General features: G+C 37.1%; 1 protein-coding gene across 6 annotated transcripts; it reads right to left on the bottom strand.

Moving 5' to 3' along the window:
• Nucleotides 1–246: 246 nt before the first annotated feature.
• On the bottom strand, nucleotides 247–12252 carry LOC103720917 (cancer-related nucleoside-triphosphatase homolog). Of its 6 annotated transcripts, XR_005510782.1 has the most exons (8): nucleotides 11938–12243; nucleotides 11733–11820; nucleotides 11560–11650; nucleotides 6839–6923; nucleotides 6585–6741; nucleotides 1083–1147; nucleotides 937–1005; nucleotides 247–477 (listed from the first exon to the last, which is right to left on the bottom strand). XR_005510782.1 is itself a non-coding variant. In XM_008810886.4 (6 exons), exons 1-6 carry the CDS (start codon nucleotides 12034–12036, stop codon nucleotides 383–385), a joined length of 615 nt encoding a protein of 204 aa, XP_008809108.2. In that variant the 5' UTR covers nucleotides 12037–12252; the 3' UTR covers nucleotides 247–382. The 6 variants fall into 6 exon arrangements, 4 of the variants coding, with proteins under 4 accessions (XP_008809108.2, XP_038979805.1, XP_008809107.2 ...); XR_005510781.1 differs by having other exon boundaries at nucleotides 937–1147; XM_008810886.4 differs by lacking the exons at nucleotides 937–1005; nucleotides 1083–1147 and having other exon boundaries at nucleotides 11938–12252.
• Between the last annotated feature and the right edge of the window lie 206 nt (nucleotides 12253–12458).

Here is a 12458-nt window from a genome sequence, read left to right as displayed (position 1 = left end):
TTTCTTAAAGTTTCAAAACTTGTAAAAAGTTTTTAATGAAACTATTAGATTAATAATTTGAGATGTGTATTTTTTATACATTGTAGCTCATCTTAAATCATTAAGATTTGAAGTACCATGATATAGAGAACACATATTTTAAAGCATCAGATCATATTCATTTTAAGGATATGAAGCTAATGTTGATGAGTTTCAGCAAGCATTAATGCATTATAATATGTATCAAAGCATTAAGTACAAGTATCATACAATTAAAGCATGTAAGGCCACATAAAGAGATTCATCAAAATCAAGCCACTGTTTCAGTTCTAACTTATTTACAAATTCAGAATCAATTTCGTTCCAATTCAAGTTAAATTATGTTTCTTTTAGATAAGCAAGGTTATGATCTAATTTTCAGCTTCATGCCTCCTGTAACAGTAACTGGTACAGTACTGTATGGGGCATACTGTCCGATTTGACTCGATACGGCGAATCCTAGCACAAAGTAAAAAAAAATAAATTTTATAATTTACAAAATAAAAATATAAACAATTGACATTATTGAAATTTAGGATATGCCAGCAACTTGATTTAATATCTTAATAATAATTTATCTCACAGGGGTATGTATATACCCTTCACACAATTCAACCCAAATCCTAGTATTCCTTCATATATTTATCCTCTTGAACAACCTCTCCCAGATTTAGATGAAACAGAATTAGAAGGATCTCTCATGACTCCAGATAACTTGATGTGATGGTCCCTCCGGCTAAAAATCGAGAACTTTTTTTCCATAACTGTTTCACAACAAAGATAGCTTCTGATGAAGCTCACAATCAAGTGATATGACAGCCAGCAATTTCAGGCATAAAAGTTAGAGGCCTTTCTTTTATAAAAATTAGAGGAGCGCGTGCATAAATACCAGGTTCTATTTATATATTGACAAATTACCATATCAGTTGGATCTCTATCACATAAGACAAGGCATGCCTTTAACGCCTGTTAACTTGGGGAATCATGCTGCAGATTCAATCAATAATGCAATCAGAGTACACGAGTTTGGCAATAATAATTCAGTCCATATGATCAATCAGCACCTTCACTCAGACGTTTAGCATTGCAAATAATTATCAGGAACGATCACACAAAAGTGACTGGATGCCTGCAATCAACAAATAGCATCAGTTATGCAAGTCAATGATCACTGAGTTATTGACTTGATAGAACCTTTCCTTTACCAGCAAAAAGATAGGGATTTTGTTAATTTATGGAACAACCATCCAAAATTAACAAGGGGAGAAATGGATAGCAAACATGATATTCCAAAATATACAGCAGTTTGATTTCAGGCATCGGGCAATTAATGGTATCAATGCTTTGACAACAAGGTGACCAACAAGTTATAGATATTTTCTTTGATTGCATCTCTGTTCCCCGTGTTTAGTGTGAACACAGCAGCTCCGGGATGATTCCTCAACCTTGCAACTGCAAATTGTGAAGACATCATTCGCGTCACATGAATAAGAAAAACATACATAGAAAACCGCATGGACCAATAAGCAAGAGTTACATATCAGGCATGACCAGCATCAACTTTCAAACACAAGAATCTAATGCGGAGCATACCTCAGAAACTGGCTCATCAGGATCGAAAGAAGAAAAATAAGAGCACACAATATGTAATAAATAGCGAGAAACACATAAGAAACTTTGATTTATTACAGAGCTCAAGTGGTCATGGTCATTGTCCCAAGAAGCTCACAACCACCCTTGAACACGGTTATAGTTCATGTGGCAGCTTAGCAGTGATGACCTGAGTCAACCCTTTAATATACATAATCCTGGTGCAACCTAGAGCTAAGGCAACTATATTAAATTTTGATAACATTTACTAACAGGGTATTACATCATATAAGGAGCTAAAAGAAAAACAATCATGCCTGTTACTTTAATTAAAGTAGCCTTTCCCAAAATCTGAAGTAGGCTATAGGGCAAGATTCTAGGTGAAGTAGGAAGATAGAACAATCAAGCAAATCTATAGAACAAGGTTTACAGTACTAGTACCCAATAAATATAGTGCCAGTTCTTGGTACTGACACCCAGTATAGGTCTGTGCCAATTAATGGCTCCTTGCTAGTATGAGTCAATATGCCTGTTACGGCCCAGTACTGAGAACTGTGCTTATAAATAGGCAATGTTACCTGCACATGGGACACAGGTGTCAACTGTCCAAGTGTCCTGGAGCATCCAACATGGCAATGTTTGAAAACTTGGATGCATGGATATAGCTCTCTCTCTCTCTCTCTCTCTCTCTCTCTCTCTCTCTCTCTCTATATATATATATATATATATATATATATATATATATAGATGTTGCTGAAGGTCATTTTGTTGGGGACCAAACTCTGCCTTACGTAAAGTTGCCAGAGTACGATTAACCTCTGGATTTGGACTGGTATCTGTTTTTGAAAATTGGACTAGTTTATCTTTAGTGATAAAAAGACCACGTGCTTGGATGTGGCCCATAACTTAGTTTGGGCTATCACCTAGTCCCATAAGCTCCTCTATGAGTTCAGTCACTAAAAAACCCTCATATATTTTGCTTTGGCATCTCTTAAAAACTCTACGTAACACATTACACAGTGCCTCAGGGTTCCGACCTCTTCAGACCTTCTTCTCAATTCCCCTTCGGCTATATCCAAGAGGAAAATCAAGCAAAAAATCAGCCAGCATATTTCGCTTAGACCTTTGAAACATGCTGCCTTAGAGTTCTGACCTCTTCTACTTGTTCCACTTAGGATCTATCTGAGAGAAAATACTGCAACAAATCAGCAAGAGGAGAAGTCCTTGCTGCTCGAAAGTGCAAATAAACTCTCTCAAGAAACGTACCTAAGCCATTTTTCCTTCTTATGTGTTTTTTTTTCATTTTCTTTATTCCATGGCTTCATCGAGGGCTAAAAGGAAGAGAGATGGAACCCCTCTCTTTGATCTCCTTTTGATCTCAGAAACCCATAGGACTTTATGAGCACGAAGGTGTGTCCGCAGTATATCCAGCGTGTCTATGGCATCATGTCGTGTCCCTGTGGGGCAGAACAAATATCCCTAAGACTGTCGTGTCCAAGGAAAGCTACCAAAATAGGTCATTGCTAGAATTCGCTCTCCCACAAATTTTGACATCATATTTTACTTAATGCTATTGGTTAAATGCAAGACATGTTAAGCTAAATTTAAGCAATCAAAATTCAAATGGTAGTTAACATTCATGTAATGATATCCAAATAAAAATTTTGAAGAAATAAAATGTCGATTGTTTGTAGGTACGAAAACTTCTAAATGCAATTATAGCCACATTGATATGTAATATCCCAAGAAAAGCGAGTTAAAACAAAAGAAACAAAAGACAAACTTATAGAAGAAATAGAAAGGGAAACAACTACACATACATAAAATCCACATGGCATCAATCTATGGTATAAATGGTCGTAGATGGGAACTCCACATTCTTATTTTCAAATTATATAGAAAGATATAGATTGTGCATTTGTCGATCGATAATGACAGCAAATTCATATATCCAAATAATTTCTACAAAAATAACATGAATTTTCATTACATCTAGCACATGGATATGTCTTCTATCTTGAGTGGGTAATTAGGTGGAAAGATTGCCTAGAGAAGCGAAAAAAATGATAGACAAACCATTCTGTCTTTGATAAATATTAATAATGGGAACAGGTTTGTAATTGAACATTCAAGAATAGCTTTCTATTCACCTTCAGTTTATTTCATAATATGTGAGCTTTGCTTCTTTTATTTTGAAAATTAAACTAGTTCTTTTATAATTTTCTGTTGAACTCTTGACAGATTTCTTTTGGGTAAGTTTTAAAAAAAAAAGTCACTTACAATGTCCATTTTAAGAATCAGTCACTTTTCAAAGTCTAATTTTTGGCTAGAGGAAAAGTCAATTTTCACCCTACCCCATGTAATATTTTTAGTACCATTTTTTCAATACAAATTCACAATGAGGGGGAAAATCGTTTTCGCCCTTTGCTGAAAATTTAATTTTTGAATGTTGGATCTTCAACATTAACCTTTCCTATAGTTCCTTCTCAGCCCTTAAAAATGCCCCACCTTAACAAGCACCATTGTCCATGATGGTACCGCATTTTTGCCATCTTGGAGAAGCTTCCATTCCCTCACATCATCTGCAACTGTTAACCACTAACATTCACAATGAAGTACGAACGGGTGAGTAAGCGAGAAGAAATATGGAAAGGGAAAGAAATGCTATTGACCACAAACCTCCATCAACCTTCATTACCAGCCTTGGCAAGGGCCATGCAGCAAGCAGATCATTGCCAGATTCTTTTGCTCTTCTCATTTTCACTCGTTCTCTTACTTGTTCAGCAACACTTTTTCTTAATAAGTTTGACCTAATAACACCTTTGCCTACTTTCTCCATGCCAAAGTCCTGTCCTCTGCCCTCTCCATCTTCTTTATCATATCATCTAGCAACTAAAAGTGAGACCGGTGAGGTGAGGTGAAGGGGTTGTGATGGAAGAGGAATAGCGGAGACTGGAAAGCAACGGGTTTTCTTTTATCCATTTTAAGACTTAGGTTTTTAGTTGAGTTATTCATTACTTAGTGTGCTGTTGAGCTTATTATTCGGTCTCTTTCTTTTTTTACAAATTTAGAGAACTATTAGCAGAAAGGATACCATTATGAGAATGTGATTAGATGCCACAGCAGAATCCTCAATGCAGTCTAAAACTAGTCTTTATATTCTTAGTATAATTGTTGGAACTATTTGGCAGGTATTCCCTATGAGTATGCGGCAGTTGCCATCCTCTAATTTGTGATTTCAGGTCGGAAATGACACTAATAATTAAACAAGACTTTAATCTATAAGAGGAAGCAAAATGATACAACTTAGAAGCAGTTTTTGTTTCCTATTTTGAGCCTCATAGTGAGTGCTAGCCATAGGTCCTCACCAACTCATGATCTACAACTTCCTCGCCATGATGTGCAACCCATGTAATTGGAGTGGCAAGCTGCTGCCACCAATACCCCTCCTTCGGCCTTTCCACCATCCTTCTTACAAGGCCACTTCACCCTCTTTGTTTCCTCCACAAAGCTCTCTTGTTGAAAGAGAAAAGAAGAGAACAAGATGGAATGAAAGGATAAAGGACATAGAGGAAGATAAAGTTAAACTAAGCCAAACCATCCAGCCTTCTCTCAACTATTTGGGATCATCTTTGTCGATCCTCATTAGTCAAGTACTCCTATTTAGGACCACCTCAGAAGTTATTCCAAGATTCTCATGTCTTTCCTCACAACGTCCATCCATGTTTTCTTAGGTATTCCCTCTTTTTCTTGTCACTTTCAAGTCAAATTAAAATATTTCTTTACTAGAGCCTCCTCATATTTTTATTGTCAAAAAAATAACTGCTTACTAGAGCTAATAAACTAAACATTATTAAAGAAAAATAAGTTCTCCGGCATGGGGAAAAATTGACTTCTACCCCCACTCCAAGGTTGTATTAGAATAGTATTGAAGACATTAGATAAGGGCAAAACTGACCTCTTCTCCTACAAGGTGAAGGAAAAGTGAAATAAACTTTAAGTAGCTCCCAATTCTAAAATGGATGTTTTAAATGATCCTTTATGTAATTTACTATTTTTAAGTCTTAATCCTGGAAGAAAATGAGAAATTTTTGTATGTGGTTGCACCAGCTTCCTTTTTCTTCTAAGCATGTCGATGAAAGCAAAAGAGAAAGCAATAGGGATAGTCTCTTCTACACCATTAATATCCATACAATTTCTTCTGTTATTATCTTAATTATTACCTTGTCATGGGTTTGAAACATGAAAATAGCCTCTCTACATGCAGGGAGTAAGACTATGAACATTTGACCCTCCCCGGACCCTGCAAATGGTGGGAGCCTTGTGCACTAGGCTGCCCTTTTTCCCTTATATTATTATCTTGCATGGCTCTTGGAGGCAGCGTTCTAAGTCTTATTCATGTTTCCTCTTTCTCTTTTTAGAAGTCTTGTCCTCATGAATAAAAGATGTGAAACAAAGGAAGTTTCTATACACCTTCTTAACAACCATTCATCAGGTATTCCTTCCTATCAAATTAGTCATGTACATCATATGTACCAACTACCAAGTCTAGTTAAAAGCGAATATCCATCATCAATCTCAAATAAACCTAAACTATTTAGCAACCTAAGAAATAGAAAGAAGGTGCTTCTAAAATTATAAAGGGGCTTCTTTACTTTTGGTGAGTTATAATTCAGAAAGCAGCTCCAACAACACCATTCAAATGAACCAACCATGATATGAGTAGAAGCTGGAATTATGAAATGTTGAAGCTTCAACTTCATAAAAAACTGAACAGAACTGTATATACAATAGCCTTGTGATTGGTTATGGAGCTAAAAATGTAACAGAAAACTACTGAACAAGATGGAGATATTTTATGACAGAGCTAAAGAAGTGCAAGACAAAAGAAAAATCCAACAATAAACAGACAATATAAGATTCAGCAACTGCAGATTAATTATTGAAGCTGCTGACATATGAATACAGACGAGTACCTCCAGGAATGTCACGACCAAACTTTGGAATAGGAATGGATGCCAGAATTGGAATATTGGATTCGAGAATTTTCAGAACAGCAGGGAAAAATGAAGAACTGAACAACTCCATTTTACCCACTTCATCAATAATGAAAAGATCTGTGCCCTCTTTGACCTGATATTACAACATGAAATTTGCAGTCACGTGCATGAGTATATCATAAAAATTCCAATACAATATGGTGCCATGTAAATCTTATGATCCAGCTTACCTGCAACTCAGGCAATGCCAGAGATTCAAATGACGCCACATCTACTTTGTATTTTCCAACACTAGGCCATCTGAAAGATTCAGCACTGCAATTGCCAAAAAAAAAAAAGGATATGAGCAAGATTTATGAGAAAACCGATCAAATTTGAATGAAAACTTGGAGTGAGCAATCTATAGGATTAAAAATCTCTACGAGAACTTCCTGATATAAGAAGAAATGAAAACTGACACTACTAGGGGGCTCTAGCAAGATAATAACTAGGAGACTCAACTGCTAGAAAAGCTGGGCATGTTAACCATTTAAAGTTCATAGCATATCCATTAAATTACTAACAAGAGGATGAGGATTAAGGTTTAATACCGCCCCCATCCCCCCCCCCCCTTCCCCCTCTCCTCCACCTCCTCCCGGGGGCCCAAAAAAAAAAAAGGAAGCATGTATAAGAAAGATTGCAATATTGCCATTAATGTGTTTATAAACATGTAGGGCTCGTTTGGTTCGCGGGAAAAGAAGGGGGGAGAGTGTGGTCAACGAGAAAGTAAGAGATGCCTCTTGTTTGGTTGGAGTTTTCAAAGGAGAGAGACGGAAAAGTTGTATTCCCATGGGAATATGATTCCCACATTTTATGGAAAAGTCTTTCCCATGAGAAACATGGGAAAGTTACTTTCCCATGAGGCGGAAATAACTCCATTTTTATTTTTTTCCAAAAAAAATCCTTCAGCATTAAAGAAGCATTAAAGAGGCATTAAAGACCTAATTTTTATTAAGGGTATGATAGGAATTATACATAACTTTTCAGGAAAGTTGATGGTCAACCAAACGTAAGCACTTTGAAAATTTGTCACTTTTCCATGGTCAACCAAACATGCCAAAAATACTTTTCTAGGCATTCTCTTCCTAAGAATCTGCTTCCTAGGAATCATATTCCTAGGAAGAAAAATATTTCCCGCGAACCAAACGAGGCTGTAACAGATGTGCAGAAAATGAAGAGTTGATGGTGCCATCATAAGCACTAAGCAGCAGCGATGCCTAAACCAAAACATGAAAAAAGATTCTTAAGAAAACAAGGAACCAGGTAATTCTGCAACAGCGAATTATGTTATAACAAAATGAATATTGGAGCTGAGAGTGATGAAAAAGAGAGAGAGAGAGAGAGAGAGAGAGAGAGAGACCAAATTAAGTGTATAATAAGATAGCAAGGTTCTTAAGGCAGCTTTTGGATTATGAGCTATTATGCCCTATGGATTTTTTGGATGCCAGGGGAAGCAGCTCAATGATTTCTTGAAAGGAGTTAGTCTGTAATATTTGAGCTGAAGTTAGACTTCCACCAATAACCATATTCTAGACGATGCATTATTCAAAAAGGGACCTGCAGTATTCAAAAAATCTTGGTTTTTTGGGGTCAGTGGCCTCTTTAATTCCATCACACTCTTTTTCATCCAGTTCTCAGCTGAAGTGAAACTTGAGAGAGAATTTCCAACCATAAGTGGGATATCATACAGACAAGGTAGCACTGTAGCAGGATGTCAAAAAACAGTCTCGATGTTTTTTTTTTAGGTCAACCAGTAGTCTCACAAAACTCATGTATAGAGACAACCATTACATCAGCTAACAGAAAATCTCAAAGATCTCATGGTATCAGGGAAGGAAAGGTCCATTGGTAATTGTAAATGTGTTCAGCGAAAAACTTAGCCACCTAATACACTGCACTATCACTGTCCCAGTAGGTATGGGTAGCTTGGCACCATTCTACCTTCATACTCCAAATATCCAAAGAAGTGGATTAGCATCAGAATGAAACATAAGTGAAGCAAAGAAGACTACTACCATACTTTCACTACTGAGATGAACTAGAGGGAGTTCTATGATAACAAGTACCTCTAGGGTGTTCTTCCAGTATGTGCAAAGAAATCATCTGAAGACAGAGACCAGATGAAGGATGCTGAGATCCTGAAACTTCGGGAACACCATCACAACCTTCACATGTTCAATATTTATTGCCACACGATGGAAAAAAGTAGGGTAAGATCTACATGCAATTTGCACCTCCACACCCCTTTTCTAGCAAGACAATCTACCATTATTTTAACATTGGCGGATTTTGCTACAAGTAACAAGATCCTCTTAAAAAATGCAAGACTTCCAATTTCATGTGAAATGAATATGGTGCATAGCCTGCCATAAGCCCAACTAGGGAGGGCATTAAAGTCATCTATGATAATAATATGAGTGATGTGTTCTAACAAGCAAAGCCCTCTAAAGCTGAAGCCTGTGCATTGTTGGATGTTATCCTTTAAACCTATCCAAACTCCAAAGTACGTGGAGCAAAATTTTCTATCACTCTCTCCTACTTACGACCACTTTGTGAGGACCACGTGGGCATGCGTTTAGACCCACATTAGCGGTGAATTTGGGAGGCCTTGGATACTTGAGTAGGGCTAAGAAGCTGACTAATAACTTCTAGCTAGCCCTTTTTGGGTAAGGTCCTGAATTGTTACATCTTCCCCCCAAGAAAGAAATAAGGCAAGAAGCATCGCAGATGCTTTTACACTTGTTAGAAATAGCTAAATTCGAATGCCCATGAAACCCAACAAAGGAAGCTATTGAAATCATACACATAATCTTAATGACTTAAAACCTTTTCTAACCAAACTAAGAACTAAAATAAGACTTTTAGACAACAATTCTACACAATATCGAACTAAAAAATCCACTATAAAAATAACTTCCAAAATTAAGATTGAGATTGCAAATATATATATATACACACAAAGAATCAAATACAATTAAAATTAACTAAAAAAATCCCAAAAAATTAAAGTAGCTAAATCTAAACCTAATCAAACTTACAGAATATCAATATCTACGTAGTAAATATTCACTAAAGAATCACTAGTATTTCAAGTCATTTTGGCAAGTCGAAGGTAGTACAGAAGTTGATGTTGGCAGCTTGGCGCTTAGCAAGGTGATATTTAATTTGCAAAGGTCATCAAAATTGTTAACTATAAGCTAATAACCCAAGGAGTGCTTTTACATTATGTGTCCCTTAAAAGATCTCTAGGGGAAGACCTTATAGAAAAGCTCCCATAAGTGCACCTTACACAGAAGCTTAAGAAGGCCATCTGTTGGTTGGACCAACCAACCAAATATTTCTGTCCTCTTAGCCATATGCTATAAAAGAACCATTAAGAAAAGAATGGAAAGTTAGCATACCTTTCAATATGCTCATCCACAATTCTTCCTTAATGCAATGATCCAAGCCCAATTATGTTCAGTAATTTCATATGCATCAACAACACATATTTTTCAACTCTCGAAATTTTTGGAAAGCAATATATAGAGTCATGTCATTGATGAGAATTTTTTCATAGAATCCTCACCTTCAAACAATCTCTTCTAACCTAACCAAAAATTCTTAATGAACTATTATATTTACTATAAACAAGGCACATCCTCCTCTCATAAACATTCTCTTCCATAAAGATGGTTGCACTCAAATTTCTCTAACAGCGGATCCAAATATAAACCAAGAGAGGCATGGTCTAAGTACCAATAAAGTTATGAAGAAACACTTGGCTGCATAATTCAAAGTTCTATCAGAAGTCTTTGCGCACCTAATGTCACATGCTTCCCTCTAATCACCAAGTTAATAGCCAGATTAACATTTAGCCTCAAACTGCTTCTTATTTAAAGAACTAAATGAAGATTTTTGCAGCATCCAAGATGATAAACTCATCCCTTTGTAGCAAAAATCTTTTATAATGTGTCTGCTTCCGAGATTTTTAGAAACTCGAACATGCACTTGCTTCCGTACTTTTAAGAGTTATTAGAATACCGCTTCCTCGCATCTACTCTCGTTTCTTTCAGCTAAGTCTCATCCACAGACTAGACAAGTAAACCTTTTTTTAAGGAAAAATTAAACATATAAGTCTAGGTGCACTAGTAACAACATAATCAACTTTAGGTATTTCCTATCACAATTATTCCTCTAATTTTTTGCATTATAATAACTACTTTTAATGAAAATTACAAAATTGACAATTTCGAATAAACAAAGTGGATTTGTGTCACAATTCTAAATCAAGATGAGATTTTAATAGCTACTTGGATATGGCATCTAAACACAATTCCATCTACTCTACTTCTATCGTCCAACTACCAAATATCCTCATGCATCCTCAATTATTTCAGTTATGTGACTATTGTAACTCCACTAAATTTTTCCTTCCTCCTTATGCAATTTCCTACATTAAACTATCCATCTTATCGCACTATTTCCTCTTTGTACCTTTTCTTTCAATCTTGTTTAGACATGAAACACAACAAAATATCCTTTTCTATGGTAACTTATTTCCCATAGCCTAATGCTTATAATCTATGATTTACCCCTTCAAAAAGCATGAGGAATGCTATACGCACTCAAGCGAGTGCACTGGCCACCTCAAGCAGCCACATGATCACGTGTAAACCCTTAAAAATAAATGTAGCAGTGAAACCAATTCTAACCAGTTATTATCCAACCCTTTCTAACCCTTATCCTGCTTCTTACATTCCTCAACCATTATTGGCTCTTGCCTCTTTTCCCACCTCAACCCTAGCTCCTCCACTTTCTTGCCACTAGAGATTGCTAGCAACAAATATGCAATAATGGGAATCTTAATTCCAACCCAAGGGACACACACTACTTACCGACAAACAGATAGACAACAGGTATCAAACCGAACCTTAAGACAGTGGACGAGGCGAGGGTACCGCGTCTACCATCCAGCGTGACGACCTCGAACCCAACCCTCTCAGAGGCCTCCCTGACTTCCCCTACAAAATTATAGCAAAGGGCATGTGGATGAGAAGAGAAAAGAAAGGCGAAAGTAGAGCAAAACACAAGCGACAGGCATACGAGTGTAGAAGCCCCGGATATTGAGGTGAGGGTGAGAAGTCTTGAGACTCTCCAAAACTCTCATCACCAGCGTCGTCTTTCCAATCCCCTGTCAGCAGCAGCAAAAACAACAACAACCATCCATCAAAACTTCTCGCTCTCTGAATCATCGATAGGACGGGTTGTGAGAGTAGGGAGAGTAGTGTGAATAATTTGAAGTGTTTACGGGAGGGCCGGTGACGATAAAGCATTTGCTCGGAGCGGTGGCCATGGCGTGGGGAGGATTTGAGCGGAGTCGGCTGCAATTCTGCGCCCTATCGCACATTCACACTACCGCGGCTGTGAATTGAAATGAAACATTGCGACTTCCGGCCCAACTGGACAACCATATCAATCCGATGACATTGGCCAGGTTTGGTTGGGATTTTAGCACAGGCCTGCACACAAATATCTTATTTATATCTATATCCAGAGGGAGATAGGCTTCATTTGACCGGATAACACACGATGGAATATAACTTGTAGGGCAAATTCGATCGCATTCTCAAAATCGTCCGATCTACACAAATCCTAGTTGTTGATGGACCCCGTTTGGGAGAAGGAAAAAAGAAAATTAATGGGACAGGATGTCCATCCCGAAATTTTTAAGCGATAAAAATAAAAAAAATCATTAATTGTGACCCATGTCTATGCTATTTCTCTGCCTGTCTACAGGAGCTCTCTCTCTCTCTCTCTCACACACACAGC

Source organism: Phoenix dactylifera, chromosome 2 (genome assembly GCF_009389715.1).
Source record: "Phoenix dactylifera cultivar Barhee BC4 chromosome 2, palm_55x_up_171113_PBpolish2nd_filt_p, whole genome shotgun sequence".
Classification (NCBI taxonomy): domain Eukaryota; kingdom Viridiplantae; phylum Streptophyta; class Magnoliopsida; order Arecales; family Arecaceae; genus Phoenix; species Phoenix dactylifera.
This window is presented reverse-complemented; position numbering and strand designations above follow the sequence as displayed.